This window comes from Exophiala viscosa, assembly GCF_022695815.1.
Source record: "Exophiala viscosa unplaced genomic scaffold EDD37scaffold_5, whole genome shotgun sequence".
NCBI lineage: Eukaryota > Fungi > Ascomycota > Eurotiomycetes > Chaetothyriales > Herpotrichiellaceae > Exophiala > Exophiala viscosa.
Window position 1 is genome coordinate 368,732 of NW_026944357.1, and position 18,908 is coordinate 387,639.

At 52.1% G+C, this 18,908-nt stretch overlaps 7 protein-coding genes across 7 annotated transcripts; 4 read left to right on the top strand and 3 right to left on the bottom strand.

The window, feature by feature from the left end:
- The first annotated feature begins 244 nt into the window (after positions 1-244).
- EDD37DRAFT_399028 (mannosyl-oligosaccharide alpha-1,2-mannosidase) lies at positions 245-3,862 on the top strand. Its single transcript, XM_062812302.1, has one exon. It carries the CDS (start codon positions 426-428, stop codon positions 3,663-3,665), a length of 3,240 nt encoding a protein of 1,079 aa, XP_062669966.1. The 5' UTR covers positions 245-425; the 3' UTR covers positions 3,666-3,862.
- Positions 3,723-7,245, bottom strand: EDD37DRAFT_399043 (uncharacterized protein). The gene is made up of 3 exons (XM_062812303.1): positions 6,903-7,245; positions 5,496-6,849; positions 3,723-5,429 (listed from the first exon to the last, which is right to left on the bottom strand). Exons 1-3 carry the CDS (start codon positions 7,052-7,054, stop codon positions 3,780-3,782), a joined length of 3,156 nt encoding a protein of 1,051 aa, XP_062669967.1. The 5' UTR covers positions 7,055-7,245; the 3' UTR covers positions 3,723-3,779.
- Positions 7,246-7,756: 511 nt separating this feature from the next.
- On the top strand, positions 7,757-8,292 carry EDD37DRAFT_649976 (CoA binding domain-containing protein; the record flags this gene model as incomplete). Its single annotated transcript, XM_062818196.1, has 2 exons — positions 7,757-7,844; positions 7,907-8,292. 2 exons carry the CDS (start codon positions 7,757-7,759, stop codon positions 8,290-8,292), a joined length of 474 nt encoding a protein of 157 aa, XP_062669968.1.
- A 23-nt stretch (positions 8,293-8,315) lies between these two features.
- EDD37DRAFT_657763 (amino acid or gaba permease) lies at positions 8,316-10,217 on the bottom strand (the record flags this gene model as incomplete). The annotated part of the gene is made up of 4 exons (XM_062818918.1): positions 8,316-8,354; positions 8,465-9,388; positions 9,452-9,848; positions 9,967-10,217. The coding sequence occupies 4 exons, from the start codon at positions 10,215-10,217 to the stop codon at positions 8,316-8,318; spliced, it is 1,611 nt and encodes a 536-aa protein (XP_062669969.1).
- Positions 10,218-10,653: 436 nt separating this feature from the next.
- EDD37DRAFT_399111 (permease for cytosine/purines, uracil, thiamine, allantoin-domain-containing protein) lies at positions 10,654-12,861 on the bottom strand. The gene is made up of 2 exons (XM_062812304.1): positions 11,276-12,861; positions 10,654-11,219 (listed from the first exon to the last, which is right to left on the bottom strand). The coding sequence occupies exons 1-2, from the start codon at positions 12,767-12,769 to the stop codon at positions 11,091-11,093; spliced, it is 1,623 nt and encodes a 540-aa protein (XP_062669970.1). The 5' UTR covers positions 12,770-12,861; the 3' UTR covers positions 10,654-11,090.
- A 638-nt stretch (positions 12,862-13,499) lies between these two features.
- Positions 13,500-15,625, top strand: EDD37DRAFT_630146 (uncharacterized protein). The gene is made up of 4 exons (XM_062816555.1): positions 13,500-14,193; positions 14,245-14,306; positions 14,644-14,738; positions 14,803-15,625. Exons 1-4 carry the CDS (start codon positions 13,890-13,892, stop codon positions 15,590-15,592), a joined length of 1,251 nt encoding a protein of 416 aa, XP_062669971.1. The 5' UTR covers positions 13,500-13,889; the 3' UTR covers positions 15,593-15,625.
- A 2,192-nt stretch (positions 15,626-17,817) lies between these two features.
- EDD37DRAFT_609100 (calmodulin) lies at positions 17,818-18,315 on the top strand (the record flags this gene model as incomplete). Its single annotated transcript, XM_062815107.1, has 2 exons — positions 17,818-17,998; positions 18,053-18,315. The coding sequence occupies 2 exons, from the start codon at positions 17,818-17,820 to the stop codon at positions 18,313-18,315; spliced, it is 444 nt and encodes a 147-aa protein (XP_062669972.1).
- Positions 18,316-18,908: the final 593 nt, after the last annotated feature.

Consider the following 18,908-nt stretch of genomic DNA (forward strand, 5'->3'; position numbering starts at 1 on the left):
AACGCTTCGTCGCCTTTTATCTGTTATCTGTTGCGCTGGCATGTATGGCGGACATACATCTCAGGCGGATATATGCGGCCTATGCGGCCGCATGATGACAAACGCCATATTATGGTGTGGATTTCTGGGAATTGTTCTGAGGTGCACAGAATCATCGGAGCCTATAACGGTGGCGGCAGTGGGATACGGTTAATAAAGGAAATCCTGCCGTTCGTTAAGGGCGAGGTCGAGGCCACTTAGGCATAGGCATTGAGGGTAGCCAATAAACCCGCGTTTGGTCCCGGGAATACGCAAAAGCGGCAGCATGATCCCCTGTTGCGGCCAAGTTGGTGCATCTTCATGATAGAGAAACACTTGAACCATCTATCTATATCGTTACACTCATTGGAGGCACGTCCGCGGGCACCTGCACTCCTCAATGTGCGATGCGCATGGTTTCGCAAGATGTGACCTCCGCAGCTATCATCTTCTTATCGACCACTCTCTCGCCCAAGAGCTTCCCTCAATGGCTGATCTGTCTCCTCTTCATCGCCGGTCTTGTCCCGACTGCGCTGACTCAGACCCCGGGCCAGGTTACAGCGCTGAAGAAGGAGGTTGAAGATCTTTTCTATCATGGATACGAGAATTACATGCTACATGCATTTCCCGAAGACGAACTCCGTCCGATCTCCTGCAAACCCTTGACACGCGACCGTGACAACCCAGCCCACATCGAAGTCAATGATCCGTTGGGAAACTACTCCCTTACTCTCATTGACAGTCTATCTACCTTGGCCATTTTAGCATCCAACCCTGCGAATACGAAGCATAATAAGCCCTTGCGGCTGTTTCAAGATGGTGTTCGGGATCTAGTCGCACAATATGGCGACGGCAGTAGTGGAGAGGCTGGTCAGGGATTAAGAGCAAGAGGATTTGATCTGGACAGCAAGGTGCAAGTGTTTGAAACAGCAATCCGCGGCCTCGGTGGCTTGCTGAGCGCCCATCTGTTTGCTGTTGGCGAGCTTCCAATCCGTGGTTATAATCCGTCAAAAGAGCAGGCTGCCCTGGCTAGAACATGGCACAAAGACGCGAATGCGATCGGTGCCAAAGGCATCCTGTGGCAGAATGGTTTCGAGTACAATGGGCAACTGCTGAGACTGGCGTATGATATGGGAAACCGTCTCATACCTGCCTTTTGGTCTACTACTGGAATACCATATCCGCGGGTCAATCTTCGTTCCGGTATCCCATTCTATGCCAACTCACCACTAAATGCTCCTCTCCACGAGGGGCAATGCGACGCTCGGCCTGGTGCGCCAGAGATTACTGAGACATGTAGTGCTGGCGCCGGCAGTCTAGTGCTCGAATTCACCGTTCTGAGTAGACTAACAGGAGATGACCGTTTTGAAGAACTTGCCAAGAGAGCTTTTTGGTCTATTTGGAATCGACGGAGCAGTATCGACCTGATTGGCGCTGGAATTGACGCCGAAACTGGTGCTTGGATTGGTACTTGGACTGGAATTGGTGCTGGAGTCGACAGCTTCTTTGAATATGCTTTCAAATCGCACATTTTGCTCTCGAGGGACGCTCATCCTGTTTACGCAAGGCGCGAGGACGTTGAAGATCCAAGAGTGCTGTTTGACCCCCTGCCAGTGGAAGAAGACACTTCTCAGGCATTCCTTGGGGCGTGGAACATCGCCCATGCTGCGATTAAGCGACATCTCTATCGTGGGACGAACTTCCAGCATCCTCACTACATCCAAGCTGACTTGATTACCGGCGCTGCGAGAGGCTTCTGGATCGATGCTTTAAGTGCTTTCTACCCCGGGCTTCTGGCGTTGGCAGGCCATATCAACGAGGCTATCGAGACTCACCTCCTCCAGACAGCTCTTTGGACCAGATTTTCTGCTCTACCTGAACGATGGAATCTAATAACGGGAGGCATTGAGGGTGGTCTCGGATGGTGGGTCGGCAGGCCGGAATTCATTGAGTCAACATACTATCTTTATCGTGCCACAGAAGATCCCTGGTATTTCCACGTTGGGGAGATGGTGCTACGGGACATCAAGCGTCGCTGCTGGACCAGATGTGGTTGGGCCAGCATACAGAACGTCTTGACCGGCGAAAAGACGGACAGAATGGAAAGCTTTTTCCTGGGAGAGACTGCCAAATATTTGTTCCTTCTATTCGATCCGACACATCCACTCAATCATCTCGATGAGCCGTTCGTCTTTACGACCGAAGGTCATCCATTGATTATTCCTCGGAGCGTTGATGATGGTCATCACCAGGGTAAGCTCTGGAACCCCGGCTCTCAGGAGGAAGCCACCTGTCCAGTGAAGCCGAGCCCGTTGCCTTTTAGTGTTTCCAAAGTTGCAGCAAGAGGCGACGTTTACCATGCAGCGAATCTGGCCAGACTGCATCTCATGCCGACAAGGGACAACGTCGAGTCTGTTCTCGGTGAATATGCAGCAGATCACCCGAGTATCACCTTGTCAGACATCAGCTCACCGTCCAATTACACATACTATCCTTGGACTCTGCCACCGGAACTCGTTCCTGTCAATGCCGCCAGCTCCCCAATCCATACAAGACCTACGCTCGACATCTCGTTCCCTGCCACCTCGACTCCTGGGCAACCAGCGCCACCCCTGCAACGCGTGAAAGATGGCATCCTCATCAACTCCATTGGCGGTCTACGACTAGCAATGATCCAGGATGCCCCGATTCTGGAAGATGGTGGAATTTCTGATGCATTCCGCATACAAGCCGTCAATAACATCCCGCTCGGGAAGGATGAGAAAGTGTTTCTTGCGAGAGATACGGGCAAAGACATCTTGAGCTCAATGGACCCCAATTTCTCCCGCATCCGAGACCCGATGATGCTGGACATTGTCATTGATCTCGATAAACCGCTAGAACAGCACGATGCCGGGGCGAATTCGACCGAAGGGGCGTTCATGATTGACATTCCCGGACTCGAAGCCACGACAGATGGCGCAGTCAGATCGGCATGGAATGCCATTGTCGCACAACTATCCAGCCTGCTCAAGGACCATTCCAAGACATCCTGGCCCTTCGCCACTCCACTGTCCCTTCACCCTCCGGCAGGCCAGCCCTCGGCTCCAGCCCAAGATGGCACACCACGCTACCATCTCACCGCAGTCACTCCCACTGGTCCCGGCGCTGCACCTCTGCCAGACTGGCCGGAAGTATTGACGCTAACGACTCCTGGAGGCCAGGTCATTCCACTGTTATGGAACAAGATCTATGCTACGGATGATCTGTGCGATTACCGTCTTCCAACCGACGTGGTCAAATCCCACCAGATTCTCGTGGCGAAGCGCGGTGGATGCAATTTCAGCCGCAAGTTGAGCAACATCCCGTCATACTCACCGTCAGCCCAGGCCCTACAGCTTGTCATCATGGTTTCGTATGGCAGCGATGACATCTCCTCGGAAGAACAGCACATTGACGACGAGTCATCACTTGTGCGACCGTTTCTGGAAGACCCGCAGAAGACGCCCGCGGGACTGCCCCGGCATAATCCCATACCTATGGTCATGGTTGCTGGTGGTGACAAAGTTTACGATGCGTTGGCTGGAAAGACCGTGGGGATCGGAATCAAAAGACGGTATCATGTCGAGACCAAGGGCGTCAAGATCGCGAACTTGATCATTGTGTAGTAGTGTACATTAGTTGAATGTCAATGAGGATTCATATAAAACTGTGATAAAACACCCTGTGCGTGCATCCTCATAATCCGTTATACTGCCATGCTATTGCAAGTACTCCATACATCATGATTGTTCCCATGAACACGGATCTCCGTGGGGATTCAGAAACTCCTCAAATGAAACATCGAAAGCGTTGAAGTTGATGTCCGACTCTGGCACTGGGCTAGCTGGTCGAATCGGTTCTTTGCTCTTTCCTTTCACCTTGTCCTGTACTGGCCGACCGTTGTGTTTCGCTGCGGAAGAAGCAGGATGGTTGGCTGAGGTCTGAGACATGGATGGTCGACGGCTTCCATAGCCCGAGTCAACAGATGAAGCATTCGAGTGGTTGGCTTTCAATCCCGAAGCTATGGCCGGATTCTGCGTCGATGGGGGCTCCATGCTAGACAGTCGCACCGGTTTAAACGCAGAGATACACCGTGTCGAACCTTCTGGCCTAGCATTCTCATCCAGATCGGTAACTGCTGAATCAATCGTTGGCTGAATATCAAAGTCAAAATCGGTGGAGATGGCCAGGCCTTGTTCATCTCCTTGCGTCCAGCTACCAGAATCTTTGTCATACTGATCATTTTCAGGGTCTGTAGCCGCACCGGCGGCAAATTTGGTGCCCATGGTTAAGTCGCTGAAGTTTTCGAAAGGTTGTTGTCCCAAGGCCTCGAACGAGTAGCTTTCCAGGCTCCGCTGAGGTACCCTTGCAGGCAATGGCCGGCTGAAACTGTGGCGATGACTTGGTAACAGAAAGCTATCGGAGCGCGGTCCGTTGGTAACTCCAGGACCGTTGATAGGCGAAGGTGGCACAGAGTTTGCCGGAGTCAGGGAGATGGAACTTGCTCGCGCGGCCTCTGACGGCACAGCCGAATCCGGCGATATCTCTAGGGAGGGATGGGTCATGGAAGGACTGCTGGCGTGTCTAAGCCGCTGAATGACATCAACCATGGACGCTCTGAGTTGTTGGCGGATAAAGTCACGTGCTGCTGGTGCTCGAAGCCAGGCTTGTTCTGCAGACTCAACTTGCTGATCCAAACGTGACTCGAAAACCTCGCCCAGCACATCCATGGCGTCTTGCTCCGGAACGCAAGGACTTTGCTCATCGTCTGCTTGATTCTTGACGTTTTCGGCATAAGGACTGGTAGGCTGTGGCTGACCAGGGAACAATGTACTATAAATGATATACCAGACTTGTTCGGCAGAGTGAGCTGGCCTCTTCCGGCGAATCTCGTTATACTGCGCATCGTCGAACTTTTCGGGGAATCGGCACTCCCCCACAGCACATGGCTGTGCTGCTCTGGAGTGTTTGTCGAGCAGCTCTCTTTTGTCAAATTGTTCATAGCACCTGACACAATGGAGTTTTCGCCAGTGCACCCGGTACAAATGCTGCTTCAGCCGAGATATGTCTGGCCAATAGCCGCTGGCACAACCGCGATAATGCTTCTCATGGACGTTTCGCTCAGAGTACCTAGGTTTGTCAAATTTGCAATATGGACAAGCAAACAGCTTCTCAGGTGGCTGGGCGGCATCTAATTCTTGCTTGATCTTTTTCGGCGTGCCAGCTCCATTCTCTTCTTCGTCATCTTCAGATGGATCCTGTCCATGTCCAGCACGTGGCGAATGTTTATGCGGCGATCGCTGGCCCGCACCGATAGAGTTGGATGGGGAAACACCACTTTGACGGTCGCTTGCCTTTCGCTTGTTTGCATGGCTTCTTATGTGTTTGTCCTGTTCGCGACTGTCAGAAAACAACAGTTTCCATGAGGGCAAAAGGAACGCTCCGCCGGCACTTACCTGGAAGTCGTCCTCGAATTGAGCCCCGACCCCAACGTTGGTCTCCTTTTCCAATGCAGAGCGCAGTTGAAGGGTGAACCACTGTTGCTTGACGTCCAAAGCCGCCTGTTGTTCCCTCAAAGAAGCGTGCTGTTCTCTCACGGCAGCCTCCTGCTCACGTAGAGTAACTTCCTTCACACGCAGAGCCAAATCTTGCTCCAGTCGTCGAAGCTCAACGTCCTTGCTGTGGTCGACAGCCGAAACATGGTGGGTATGCCGTTCCTGTGCTCCAGTCGCTGGCTGGTGACGTGCGAGGACGCCGTTGTAAGCCCAAGGACTAATCGCCGACATTGTGCCTGGAAGCGAATGGTGGATCTGTCGATCAGCCTCCGACGAAGGCCCCGGGATGTGGAGACCCGACATGGCAGCAGTAGTGTACAGTTGTGCCTCTGAAGCGCTTCGCTCCCTACCCAGACTGGTCGACTCTTCTTTCCGTGGTGTCGGCATACGTGAGACACTCCTCACCTTGAGGGTTATCTCATGGCGACAGCTCCAGCCAGCTTGATCACAAGACGAGCACACTATACGATCGCCGTCCTCGCAGATGGAACAATGGTAGTAGACCTGGTCTAGGCGGATGGGAGTCTGGCAATGATCACACCGCATCGACCTAGAATTGGTCCGGGACGGCTTCGGCGCCATCTCGTCGTCCTTGGTAATCAACACATCTTCTTTCTCGTTTGACATGGGAGCGTTCTCCAACAAGACCGGAGGTTCGTTGTCTTGTGTACGAGTCGAATCCTGGAAGGGTGTGTATTGCGGCAGCTCGGCGGGAAGTTCTGCAATTCCGCCAGACTCCGAATCCTGTGTTGGATGGAGATACTCCTGGAAATCCTGTTTGGTGTCGAAGTCGATGACCCTTGGCGGCTCGTGTTTATCCTTCGTGACATGACGGGTAAGCCGGTCGAGGGGACGCTTCAGACTTAGTTTCTTCACTACCTGGGATGCAATGCTCCTTGTGCTTTTAGCGCGCACAGGCAGCTTCTGTCCTCGAGCAACGGCACTTTCCACGGCCTGGAATGCACGATGTAATTCTTCGGTTTCCTTTTGTGCTCTAAGCTGCTCCTTCTGCTGCTTTTTGAACGATTTTGTGAGTAGCTTTTGGTATCTCCTTTGCTCCTTGAATGTTTGCACCCGTAGTTGGGGTCGTGGTGGAGTTGGGTCCTGAGGCTCGTACTCGGCAGAGGGTTTCCAACCCAAGCCAACGCATGGCGGGCTGATTGCAGAAATAGGAGATCCTCTGTATAGGCTCAATGCAGCTGCGTCTGCTTCGCGTTCGCGGTGCAAGGTTGAGAGCGAGTTGAAGCTGTTGGATCTTTTCAATGGGTTAGGTAGAGGGTCAGACACGGTCTCATCGGTCAGGCTTGCTCGGTGAGGTAAAGTCCTGCTCTTTCGGAGGACTGCGCGATGAAGAGGAGCAACAGGTATGGGAGACAGGTATGACTGTTGTGAACGGAGGGCCTTCTGCTGTTGATCGGCCAGTTGGAGTTGTGCCCTGATGTCTTCGGCTGATTGATCATGGATGCTGATCCTCGCTCGGATGTCAGGGTGGGTGTTGCGGGGACCAAGTGCAGCCATTGTGGTTGATGCCCGTAGCAATGGGTGTGGTTCTACAATCAATGGTAGTGGCAAAAAAGCATCTCAGACGTGACGATCTGAAGGCGAAACCGATTGAAGGGTTGTGGTCATTATTGAGGCAGCAAATGCTGCTGTGACGAGTGAAGGTGAGGCATCCTTTTTGATCAGCTTGTGAGAAAGGCACGCAGCACGCAACTGTTCAATGCAAGTCCAAACCCCCGGGGATATGACAGCAGCATGCAGCATGACTTGATGGGGGGGCGCACTCTAGGCTCCTTAAGGCTTTCTAGATGACTCCTCATTTGCTCCCCAACACCGATAGACATGCAGGTGGCCGCACAGATGACTTGCAAAAGATACAGGCATGTACCACAGTACAGGGCAAAGCCACAGATTATGGCGGATAGCCACAGATTGCAGCCACAACCTCCCGGCGAGTCTGCCTTGTCCTATGCCGGATCGATGCTAGCACAGATGTTTCCTCAATGAACTGACGTGCTTTTGCGCAACGAGACAATTAAATCAGCCCCAACAATTGTGGTCCTTGTTAAGGCCTCCAAGAGGTCTGTCTTTGTCCCCGAGTCCCCAACACCAAAGGTGGCTTGTTAAGGCTCCCTCCGTCAAGACATTATCCTTCACCCACGATGGAAGTCGCCGCCAAGCGCTTCTTCTCATCTCCCCATTTCGCCGTGGTGGGCGCCAGTCAAGATGCCAGCAAGTTTGGCTACCGGAGTGAGTAATATCCGTTTGTCCTTCTCGCAAGGTTCAGCATGGAGTAGCTGAACGGATTCCAGTACTAGCATGGTACCACACCCATGCACTGGCCGTTACACCCATCAATCCCGGTCGACCGTCCGTATCAGTGCCATCAAAGATCTATGAGGCAGTGCCAACCGTTTCGGCTCTTCCTGATCCGAAGCATACAGCTCTGTCATTCTTGACGCCTCCTTCGGTGACGCGAAAAGTCCTAGAAGAGGCCAAATCCGTGGGCATCCCTGCGGTCTGGCTGCAACCAGGGAGCTTCGAGCCTCGAGACCTGGAATACGCCAAGCAGAACTTCGAGTCAGCTGTTGGTGGGTACGAGTCTGGTACCGTAGGTGGAGAAGGTTGGTGCGTGCTAGTTGACGGTGAAGACTCACTACGAGCTGCTGGCAGGAAAATTGTCAGGCAGAAGCTATGAGTGGGTAATTGAGACCAGCTATCTTATCCAGTGTATGACCAGGCTATAGAAGAGCTCGACAGCTGTCATCAGGTACTTCGATATCACACTATTCCGACACGCTCTTCCTGTGTCCAAATCTCATGTTCGCAAGAGCATCGCCCTCTTCTACAGTAGCCTCACCACCTTCGACCCTTGCATTGCTCAACTCAGCTTCAGTAATCGTCTTGATTGGACCCTTAAACCAGTACATTGCGCCCCATTTGGGAAAGAACCAACCTCCCAAGCTGACGATGGTGATGATGCCGATGCAGATCGGTGCATAATTGAGAGTCTCCGAGGTCACCGGATACAGCTGTGGAAGGAGCAGCACGATGAAGAGAAACATGATGTACAATGAGGCGATCGTTGCCAGAGGTGCCGAGAATTTTCCCAAATTCCACTTTGCAGGGACAAACGTCTTCCGACCGATGGTCTGCCTGGCGATGATGGGGAAAAGGTAAGAGAAGTTGGTCGAGATCGTTGCGGTGGCAGTGATGGCGGAGAACGCCACGGTCGACCCGATTACTGCTGTCGTGACTGCGATCGAGACGCCGCACACCAGCAGGGCAGCATTGACCGGCATCTTGCGTTTGGAGAGTTTGCGGAAGAAAGAGCTGAAGGGCAAGACATGGTCGCGCGAGATCGCGTAGGTGACTCGCTGTGCGGACATGAAACATGATGCAGTGGCACACGTACTGTCGACCCACAGCAGGGAAAGGATAGCAACAGCACCGTTCTCGCCGATCAACTGGACCAGGTACTCGGCCCAGTTATTGGAATATGTGGCCGAGACAATGCCGTCAAAGTCCTGCATGCAGAACAGGACGATGATGAGCGTTGGGATGGACAGGAGCCACGCCGAAAACGTCGACATGTATATGCCCTTCGCAACCACAGTCGAGGCTTGTTTCGTTTCTTCGGCAAGATGGGCACTCGCGTCGTATCCGTAAAACACCCAGGCACCGAAGAGAACCGAAATGACCCAGCAGTATGCATCGGACGCTTGTTTCTCCTCGCCCAGGTTGATTCCGTTGTAGAACAGGTCGAATGCACCAGAAGTGGTGTTGAAGTGTTTCTTCGAGGCCGCGACTGGGAACCAGATCCAATATATCAAGAAAAGGGAGAAAAAGATGGTGACCGCAAATCGGAAATACCATTGCAGGATCTTCGGGCTGTAGATGTTGGGGATCATGGCGAAGATCATTCCGATCGAGGTCAAGAGCCAGCTGAACCAACCCTTGTACAGCACTGTTGAGTTGGGATATTTGATCTCCAAAGCAGCCAAGAGGAAATTCGTCGAGCCTTGCTGGACACCCGGGACAACGGTGACCCAGCCAGCCCAGTTCCACCAGGCGGTCATCCATGACAGAAATGGGCCATATTTCTCTCCTCCCAAGCGGTAGCTCCAGAAGTAGATGCCGCCAGTGGTGGGTAGAGCAGCTCCAAGCTCAGCCATCACCAGACTGACTATGCAAGACAAGCCGCCGACCATTGTCCAGTTGGCAAAGGCAGCCTTGGGTCCGCCGGTATACATGCTAGACACATTGTTAGCACTGAAGTCCAACTCCGGAAAACAAAGGTTGGAGCTGGAGGGTTCATGTAGTCGTGGGACGACAGCAATGAGGTTGTGTAGCGCCAAAACAGATTACTCACACCCAACCAAAGAGCACTGGGATACCACTGATGAAGTTCATACTGGTAAATGTCGCCGCCCAACTTTCGAAGAACCCCAGACTGCGTAGGAACTCCTGCTTGTACCCCAGTGTGGCCAGGTGGTACTCGTCATGTGTAAGGACGAGGCCAGAATCCGTGGTAGTGCCATTCTTGACAGACACAGCGTCAGAAGGAGTCGGTGACTGCTTCAAATTCGTCTGGGACGGGCCCTTTTCAACTGTGGAAGCCATGTCTATGGTACAGAATGCGAAGGTTAGACAATGCAGGAGAATTCCAGCATCTTGAAGCGCCAGTCTCGGCTAAAGCCTTGGTTTTGTAAGCCCAAGTGGCCCTTGCCATCTCGGACTTGTGCACCAGCAAGTATCTCGCTGGCGTCTGATACGTGATGCAGGGGGCTGAACAGGTACATGGTCGTTATCATGGGGGAATAAAGAGCGTCTGGTTAGTGGTCAGCCGCTATACCAGGTTAGGTGCGAGTTTGCGGAGTAACAGGCTCTCCGTGAAGGCTAAGTACCCAGCGAGTGTACTTTGTCGTGAGTTACTGGCTGATAAGCTAGCAGGACCTTATCTTGCTTTGATAAGTTGATCAGCAAGCCTTCTAGACCGGCGTTGGCACATGGTACCGTTAGACTTTCTGCCTGTACACAAGAGGAAAGTTGACGAGAAGAAAGACTTGGCTGATAAGCAGGAATTGGTTATGCTGGTCATTGGACCGTGCTAATATTCGATCCTCGGGGAGGCGTCCAAGAGATTTTTGCAGGCACTGGCTGAGTTGACCTGCCTAAGACTACGCAGCTTCTCGGTTTGGTGGCAGGGGGTGCGCCACGTGGGCAGTGAACCGAGATGAAGCCGTAACTCCAGCCGTGCAAGGTGGGACACAGTACCTTGCTAGGCAGTGGAATGCAAGTAGCGAACAATAATTCAGGTCGAACGAGAGAGGTAATTTATAGAGAAAGGACCAGGATTTTGACAAGTAAAAGACTGGCTTTTGCCGGGGTATACTTCACGCACTACTTTTGTACTGAGTACATAGAACACATATCTGATAGGTACATATCGAAATCTGACTCAAAACTCCAGTCTCATCATACTTTACACACCGTTTACCTTCCCGTCTTCTTCCTCTCAAGATATCTGAGTGGTGGGTAGACAAGAAGAGTGATAGCACCAGACAGATAGATACCAACATCACCGCCATAAGGTCCAAAGTAGCGAGCGATAGGTCCGACATACTGAGCAAAGCGTTAGTATAATATTCCACAAGATCATGCAGGCTTGCAAAACTCACCCAAACTTGAGCCATACCAGTGACACCACCAGCGAGATAACCTGCAAGCAGCGCCAGGACGGCTGCTATGCCTAAGGGCAGCTTTGAGGGCTGGTCCCATGCCTCAAGATTATATCCCTCCCCTGATCGTTTGCGGAACCACTGATCTTCAATCAGAAGGATCAGAGTAAATGAGATCGTCCAGTAACCGAGCAAGGACACGAAATCCGAGACAATGGCCGAGAGATGGTCTTTCCCAGCAATGGCAAGGACGGCGACCACCAGGGCAACCAAGAAGGACCAGATAAAGCGGGGAACAGCGTGGAACCAGTGACCAAGGAGCTGCAGCGAAAGACCGGAGGAATAGTTGATGGCGATGTTGTTACCCAAGACGCTGAAGGTGAGAATAACAAGGCAGAATTTGGCCCAGCCGCTGGGATGGTAGATCTCTCTGAGCAGACCACCAAGACCGTGGTCTTCATAAGCGTCTGCGTAGGGTGGGTAAGCATTCAGCAAGGCAGCATTGCCAATGCAGGCGCCAATGACGGTGACAAAGGTCGTGGGTATCATGATACCCCATAGAGTCATGAAGAAGACCTTCCAGGTCTTTGTGTTGGCAGGATAGTTGCAATAGTAGTCAGCAGCGATACTGCACCAGCCCGAGGAGCTAGAGAAGCAGACGGCCATGAAACTGAGCCACCCGCCAGCCTGGCCGAGTTCCCTCAGGGAGCCATATCCAGGTGCTGAAGGTCCAACATGAGGTGCCGCTTGACCAATCAAGACGCAGAGGAGGATGGCGCCGACAATCCAGCTGTACTTTTCAAAGGTATGGATCATCGCAAAGCCAAACACAGAGACAACATAAGAGACGACGGCCACAATAACGCAACCGACAGCGATCGTCATGGTATAATCCGAAACGGCAGACAGCATTTGTCCTGTAATGACCACATTGACGACAGCGAAACCGCCACCAACAATGACATTGAGAACACTGCAGAGCTTGGCGCCCCAGAAACCGAAAGAGTATCGTGAAGTCGCAATTTGTCGCAAGCCAGTCTTTGGACCTAGGGTGCCGGTGTACGCCGTGCAAAGTGCACCGAGGAAGGTACCGACAACGATGGCAGAGACACTTTGATTCAAGTTCAATCCGAACTCGGGACCGAGAACTCCCAAGGGGAGAGTGCCGACGTGGCAGGTCATGGAAAACCACATGAAGAAGGTGTTCCACAGAGAGGGAGGGCGCTTCATCTCTTCAGGGATTCGATCGATACCCTGGGTCTCGATGCCCATCTTTTGATCCAGCCACAACTCGCCTTTGCTCAAGAAGCGAAGCGGCGCGATGGAGTTCTGGATATTGCGAGCTTGGGCGATTTCGTAGGCGGGTGTGACGCTGCCACGGTGAAACTCGGCGTCATTGGAAGTCTCGTGGTCGTAGCCAGGTTGTTTTTCGACATCGACGACATCCTTGGTGGTGGGCGATGCGCCTGTGGTTTGGTGATGGGCGGTAGCCATTCTTAATGGCTATGGCTACTCTTGTGCTGCGTCGAGAGTACCAGTGTAACTGCTTGCAGGTCGAACACAGTTGCGCTTCAAAGGAAGAAAACAAAGCATTGGGAAACGCAGGGGTCACGGTGAGTTTAAGTAATTTGCCTTGTGAGATAACAAGGCTCGCTAGTCGCCTGGCGCATAGCAACTTTCACCTACGACCTTGCGACGTCAAAAGCCATAGCACCCCTTGGATAAGGGTGTGCACGCTCTCGCCGAGGTCGAGGAACGCTTGATGCGACCCTGCGACTCCACGTACGAGCTTGTCAAGAGGATCAACACGCATGCTAGCGAGTGAGAAACGCGGAGGCAGCCGACAGTGTTTCTTCTGGAGGGGCCAACGTAGGAATCTGTAGCGAGCAATGATAAGGGCGGTCCAGTCAAAAGGCCCGAATTGCATCGGCGGACGCCACATCTTCGATGGGGCCATATCGCGGATGACATCCTGCCTTTGGATAGAGACCGATGACGGAGTCAACACCATGAGATATGCCAACGAGAAGATGCGATTGGCGTCGCTAGTTCAAGTCCGGAAGTGCTTGCCAAGTGTGCCTGTCTCATGGGCTTCTGGAAGCTGGTTCGATGGACAACCAAACCATCTTTGTTAGGGCGGGACGAATGCCACAGTATAGCCTGAAGCAAGACGAAAAAGAAAATCCATGGCCCGTGTGCCCTCATCGAGAAGACAATCTTTATCAAGCAACCTTGGCGATGAGGTCAAGCATCCATAAGACATTGCCCCTATCACTTGGCTTGCAACTGATCAGCCTCCTTGACCAAGTTGACATCAACTTCTTTGCTCGCGAATCGATGAATGACCGTCTTCAGGTGGATGACAGGAAGAATCCTTTCATGCAATCTAGGGGCAATCTTACCTCTCCGTAATACCAGTGCTCCGGGGTGCTGCACCTAAGATGTCCGGGTCTGGATCCTACTCCCGGGCAGGGAGTGAGTCTGCAGGAAGTCTGTGTTCGGCGGACCCCGAAATCAGCCCCAGAACAAGGCCAACTAGTCCGTGGCGAATGGCCTAGACAGGTTGTCCTTCTAGCCTTATCTCTGCATTAGGAAGTCCGTTAACAACCAATTCATGTCCATCTTGGTCCTTATCATCGCTCATCATCCACTCCTATTGGACGACAATCGACTGCCTCGATACTTGACATCTCGATTATCTTCCAGATCACATTTGCTTCATTTGATGCTTGAAGGGGCTGCGAATTTGTTCTGCGCAATATTGGGATTGTACATTTCGTGTACATCGACGCAGGTACTCGGCGGAGCCCGATCTGCGAACGAGGACGCCATGGACATACCAATTATTGATTTTGAGAAGAGCTCGTCCTCTCCCAAAAACGTGGCAGAGGATCTCTTGAAGGCGTGCGCCGATTGGGGTGAGTTTATTTCATCGCAGTCAGGTGCATGTGCTGAGAGATGTACCCCAGGCTTCTTTTATGTCAAGAATCATCCGATACCACAAGAGGCTGTTGATGGCATGTTTGACCTGGTAAGTCTTGCGATTGATATTGTGGTGACTGTTGTGTCGTATCTCGCCGGCTCTGTTCTGACTAAAGCGTGTTGCTGTGCAATGTCATGTCGAGCTATCACCGTTTCGTCCTCCCAAAGCATCGCCGGTATCGATCGGAAGACGAGGCTGTGATACATCAGTGGCCCGCTTGATATCGAGGCTACTTCCATGCCGCCAGACGCGACCTGAACCATCACAGTCGCCCAGACAAGTCCGTTTGCGACGGATCCACATCCAAGCGGAATCCTTCTGACCCTCAGCCTCGTCCTTTTCACAACGATGCCCTGTTCACACACTAACACTTATTCGCCAACAGGAGAAGTCATTCTTCGCCCAAGATAACTCAACAAAGCTAGAAGCGCCCTACATCCCGTCCAAAAACGCCGGCTTCAAGCCCGCCAGTTCCAATGGGTAAAGACCTCGCCTGTTTCCACCCCCTTGACTCAACCTAACCCTAACCACACGACCAACGCAGAGCATACGGCAAAAAGACCGACCCGCGCGAGGCTTTCAGCATCAACAAATGGCCCACTGAATCTCACGCCTCGAAAGCCCCCCTTCCACCGATCCTAGACCAAGCACGTCCCCAGATCCGATCCTTTCAAAAACACGTCCAATCCTTCACAAGCCGACTCCTCGAACTCATCGCCCTCGCCCTTGACCTGCCCAGCACCCAGTTCACCTCCCAACATGATGCGTCCGCCGAAAACTTCGACAACTTCGAGCTAATGCACTACCCGCCCGTCGCCCTCACAGAGAAGGAAGCATCACAGGCCATCAAATTCCGCATCTCACCACACACCGACTGGGGCACACTAACCCTCCTCTTCCAACAGTCAATAGGCGGCCTAGAAGTTCGGCCTCCATCCTACACTTCACCCTCCCTCGACTTGGAGCACGAAACTTGGACGCCTGCACCCGTCTACGATGACATGGTCCTGATCAACATCGGGGATATGCTCGAGTTCTGGACGGCCGGACGCCTGAAGTCGACGTGGCATCGTGTTGTACCGACAGCACTGCATGGCGGCGTGGACCGGTATACGTTCGCGTACTTTCGTCATCCGAATAAAGATGCGGTGCTGGTCCCGATCGAGGCGATGAAACGGGACGGGTGGGTGCCAAGGTATGCTGGTATTGGGAGGACGGCGGAGCAGCATATTCATGCTAGGATACACGGGCAATATGGACTTGTCAAGGACGACGAGAAGAAGCCTGAAGGTGTAGTCAGTGTCGCTGTGGGGGAGGTAGCGGCACAGGCATAGAATTGGTTAAACTCATTTTGTGATGATGAAAAGAGATGAATAGAAGGTTATTCGAATTGAATGTACGATGTCATAATGTACAAGGCAAAAGCATGCTATCAGGTTAAAAGTATACCCTTCTCGACTGCGGTGCTCCCCTCCATACCTAAGACATCGCTCAGACGCTGGACGCCGAACGTCAGATATCTCGACGATCATCACCTTCGTGTATACACGCCGACTATCCGTGCTCCCGTATATACATGTATACTGCTGCTTAGATGTACAGTAGTCGAGGAACAATTGGTCATTCAGCGGATGGCCAAACAATCTGCTCAGAGTCTCGAAGTCGGCTGCGATGGTGGAACTGGGGGGATGACGGAGTCGGTAGGACGGATTGTCACTTTGTAAGGGAAACTCGTGCCGTGCATACAGTGACGAAGCAAGGAAGGCTGCTTTGTCCATAGGTCTTTAGCAAGAGATGACTGCTGTGGAGTGCTGCAGCTTCAGCCTCGAATTTTCCGTAGTGTTGCGGAGACTTGACCGAGGTGGATATGAGGTCTCTTCGATGTTATACGTCGACAGAAGGAGCCGTCGTGCTCTGACACCGTTGCCGTTGCGGCTCCTTGGAATAGTTCGAGTTGTTTGGCTTGCCAGGCTGACCATCGGTCCTGTTGGACCTGCATTTGCTTCGTTATGTGCCCGTGCAGCTCGCCGCTTGAGGCGTCACTGGAAGTGCTTGCGGTGGAAGAGGGGCTTCTGCTGTAGAAAGGTTTTTGGGCTGAGTTATCAGAAGACATTTTGTGAGGAATAAATTGAAGTGGAGGGGTTTATGGATATCGGTACAATGGCCATTGCTTGTACTTTTGAGGGCCGGTGGTTGCTTTGAAGAATTCCTTCATACTTAGGTTGAGGACAAGCACAGCTCTTTGTCATTGCAAATCAGGAGATGTATGCGACTCGTAATGGACTGGAATCAAGCATGCAGATGTAACAGTTAGCCGAGCAAACTCTCGCAACAACGATTGTAACAATGGACTGTGCTGAGTGCGAGCCCCAATCGAGACCCAAATGCAAGTAACCATTGTAACAAAGTCAGGCTAAATGTTTTAATATCTGCATGCAGGGAACAAACCATGAGCCATTGTCGCGCGTGGAGCGGCAGTTGCCCTTAGGGCCTGATACGAGAAATTCCGCTCACGGTTCAGGTATTGATAAAGCAGGATATAGTTGGCTCGCCAATTGACCCTGGTATGGCCGACCATGTCATGAGCCTGCGTGTATTTGGTAATCCCTGAGTACGGCTGACGAAGTCCGAGAAGTCTCCTTGATAGAGGTTCGACAGCGGATCTCCTGACAGTATTCAACGTCGGGAACAATTCCGGAAGTGATGAGGGAATTCTAGCCCCCTGTAAAGTAGGTCATTTGCGATCCACGTCAAGAGCAAACGGCAAACAACAGCGAGAATGAAATAGATGGACTGCCAGCATGATGCAAGATGGCTCTGATGAATCAGGAGGTATCTTCTGCCAGATGTTTGCATTCCGCTCTCGTAGCACTGGCGGTCGTCAATTAGGCAGCATTGTAAGGCGGACCTGGACTGGTAGTCGAAGATGGATTTCCTGTATCAATTGATGCCCAAGAAAGAGCAGAAGATTCTTCGCATATGCTTCGCCATAGCAAACACGATCTTCATGCTGGGAACGAAGAAGTCTGGAGATCGTTCTCACTGATCAGCAGCCATGAAGATGAAGAAGCCGGATCAGTTATCTGGCGGTGTGTTGGCTGGGCGACCACGAACCGTCTAACAGGTCTAACAGGGGCCCTGCAGGGCGTGGAGCGAAGATGGAACTGTCAACAAGTGCACACGCCATCTGTTACTTCAGGAGAGCCTCACCTTTACCACATTGCACCGCACTGCACGATATTTCGTTTCTCTGCATTTGAGAATATTGTCTGAATCACGAATAACCGGAAAAGACGCCTTGGGTAAAGACTTGAATCCAAGATGGTGAGTTCTCTGTTTTTATTCGCCCAATGAACTTCCCGTTCCGAAGGCACCAGAAAAGGCTCAAAGGCTGCTCCCGACACCATTTTACTGTAATGGGCGCAACCAATGCTCATCTTTGACAAACACAACAACCGCGATCTTACCCGAAGAACAACAACAAAAGCCTACACCATTTTTCGCCTGACTGCCATCCCTTCCTACCTCGATTATCCCTTCGACTTTACACGTTTTCATCATGGCTAATCATCAATCCGCTTCGCAGACTTCAACAAACTACAAAGAAGCCTTCTCCCTGTACGACAAGCGAGGCAATGGTCGCGTCACACTCGAGTCGCTTGGTGATCTCCTTCGAGCATGTGGACAGAACCCAACCCTGGCCGAGATAAGAGACCTGGAAAAACAAGTGGGAGGTGATTGTAAGGAATTCATGAGCACTTGAAGAGATAGGATGGAGGTTAATATGTTGACAGTCGATTTCGAATCATTCAGCAAAGTCCTCAACAGACCCGGTGGTTTCAGAGATCCTGGCGAACCCGAAGAATACTGCCGCGGCTTTCAAGTATTCGACAAAGACATGTCAGGCTTCATCGGAGTCGGACAACTCAGATATATCCTTACGAACTTGGGCGAGAAGATGAGCGATGATGAGGTGGATGAACTGTTGAAGGCGGTTGACACCAGCAGCGGAGAGATCAACTACATGGATTTGGTCCGGACGATTCTTGCCAATTGAGAGAGTGGTCTTCCCGCAAATGAAGAGTTTGGCGCATCCTGATTATGAGTGTATGGGTATGGTCTACAGCATGGAAGCAATGCATGTTGATTGTTCAGCGTTGGCTTTGGCGCGACATGGTCTCTTGAGTCGCATTTTTCGGGCAGGCAAGCACGATTCACAGTGCAAGTATGCCGGCGTGTCGGGCTCATGTATATCTTCGAACGCAGATAGAAATTCTGCCTAAGTGACCTCGCTGGAGAAGTCGTGCGATGTTTCCGCCTCAGTGACCACTTTGTGACCACGAGGGAATGTCTGGCTTGATTCCTTTTGCCATGTCTGATGTCGTGACCATCCCGCCAGGAAGCAAATAAATTGGACGCGACTGCCCGGGTAGATTTTCAAAATGCGCCTCGTCCAGATTGTATCCCAGGACCAATCTGCATCTCCCACATCTCAACAGCGTCCTTTTCTCGAAGCCATCATCGCGTTGGAGGATAACAGGCTTGCGTTCTGTGCTAACATTCAGGAGGACAGATGGGACAGTTTGAGGCTCTTGTATCGAAAAGTCGTCACTTCTGTGTGTTTCGAAAGGTGGAGGGAGGATCAACGCA

What these genes read in the sequence shown, in the direction of transcription:
- EDD37DRAFT_399028 (XM_062812302.1), top strand. Translation starts at nt 426, where the DNA reads ATGCGCATGGTTTCGCAAGATGTGACCTCCGCAGCTATCATCTTCTTA.
- EDD37DRAFT_399043 (XM_062812303.1), bottom strand. Translation starts at nt 7,054, where the DNA reads ATGATCAATCAGCCGAAGACATCAGGGCACAACTCCAACTGGCCGATC. An exon ending in GCAGGACTTTACCTCACCGA is followed by an intron (nt 6,850 to 6,902) that starts GCAAGCCTGACC and finishes CCCATTGAAAAG; the next exon opens with ATCCAACAGCTTCAACTCGC. An exon ending in AATTCGAGGACGACTTCCAG is followed by an intron (nt 5,430 to 5,495) that starts GTAAGTGCCGGC and finishes AGTCGCGAACAG; the next exon opens with GACAAACACATAAGAAGCCA.
- EDD37DRAFT_399111 (XM_062812304.1), bottom strand. Translation starts at nt 12,769, where the DNA reads ATGGCTACCGCCCATCACCAAACCACAGGCGCATCGCCCACCACCAAG. An exon ending in CTGGTATGGCTCAAGTTTGG is followed by an intron (nt 11,220 to 11,275) that starts GTGAGTTTTGCA and finishes CGCTTTGCTCAG; the next exon opens with TATGTCGGACCTATCGCTCG.
- EDD37DRAFT_630146 (XM_062816555.1), top strand. Translation starts at nt 13,890, where the DNA reads ATGTCCATCTTGGTCCTTATCATCGCTCATCATCCACTCCTATTGGAC. An exon ending in TTGATGGCATGTTTGACCTG is followed by an intron (nt 14,307 to 14,643) that starts GTAAGTCTTGCG and finishes ATTCGCCAACAG; the next exon opens with GAGAAGTCATTCTTCGCCCA. An exon ending in AAGCCCGCCAGTTCCAATGG is followed by an intron (nt 14,739 to 14,802) that starts GTAAAGACCTCG and finishes CGACCAACGCAG; the next exon opens with AGCATACGGCAAAAAGACCG.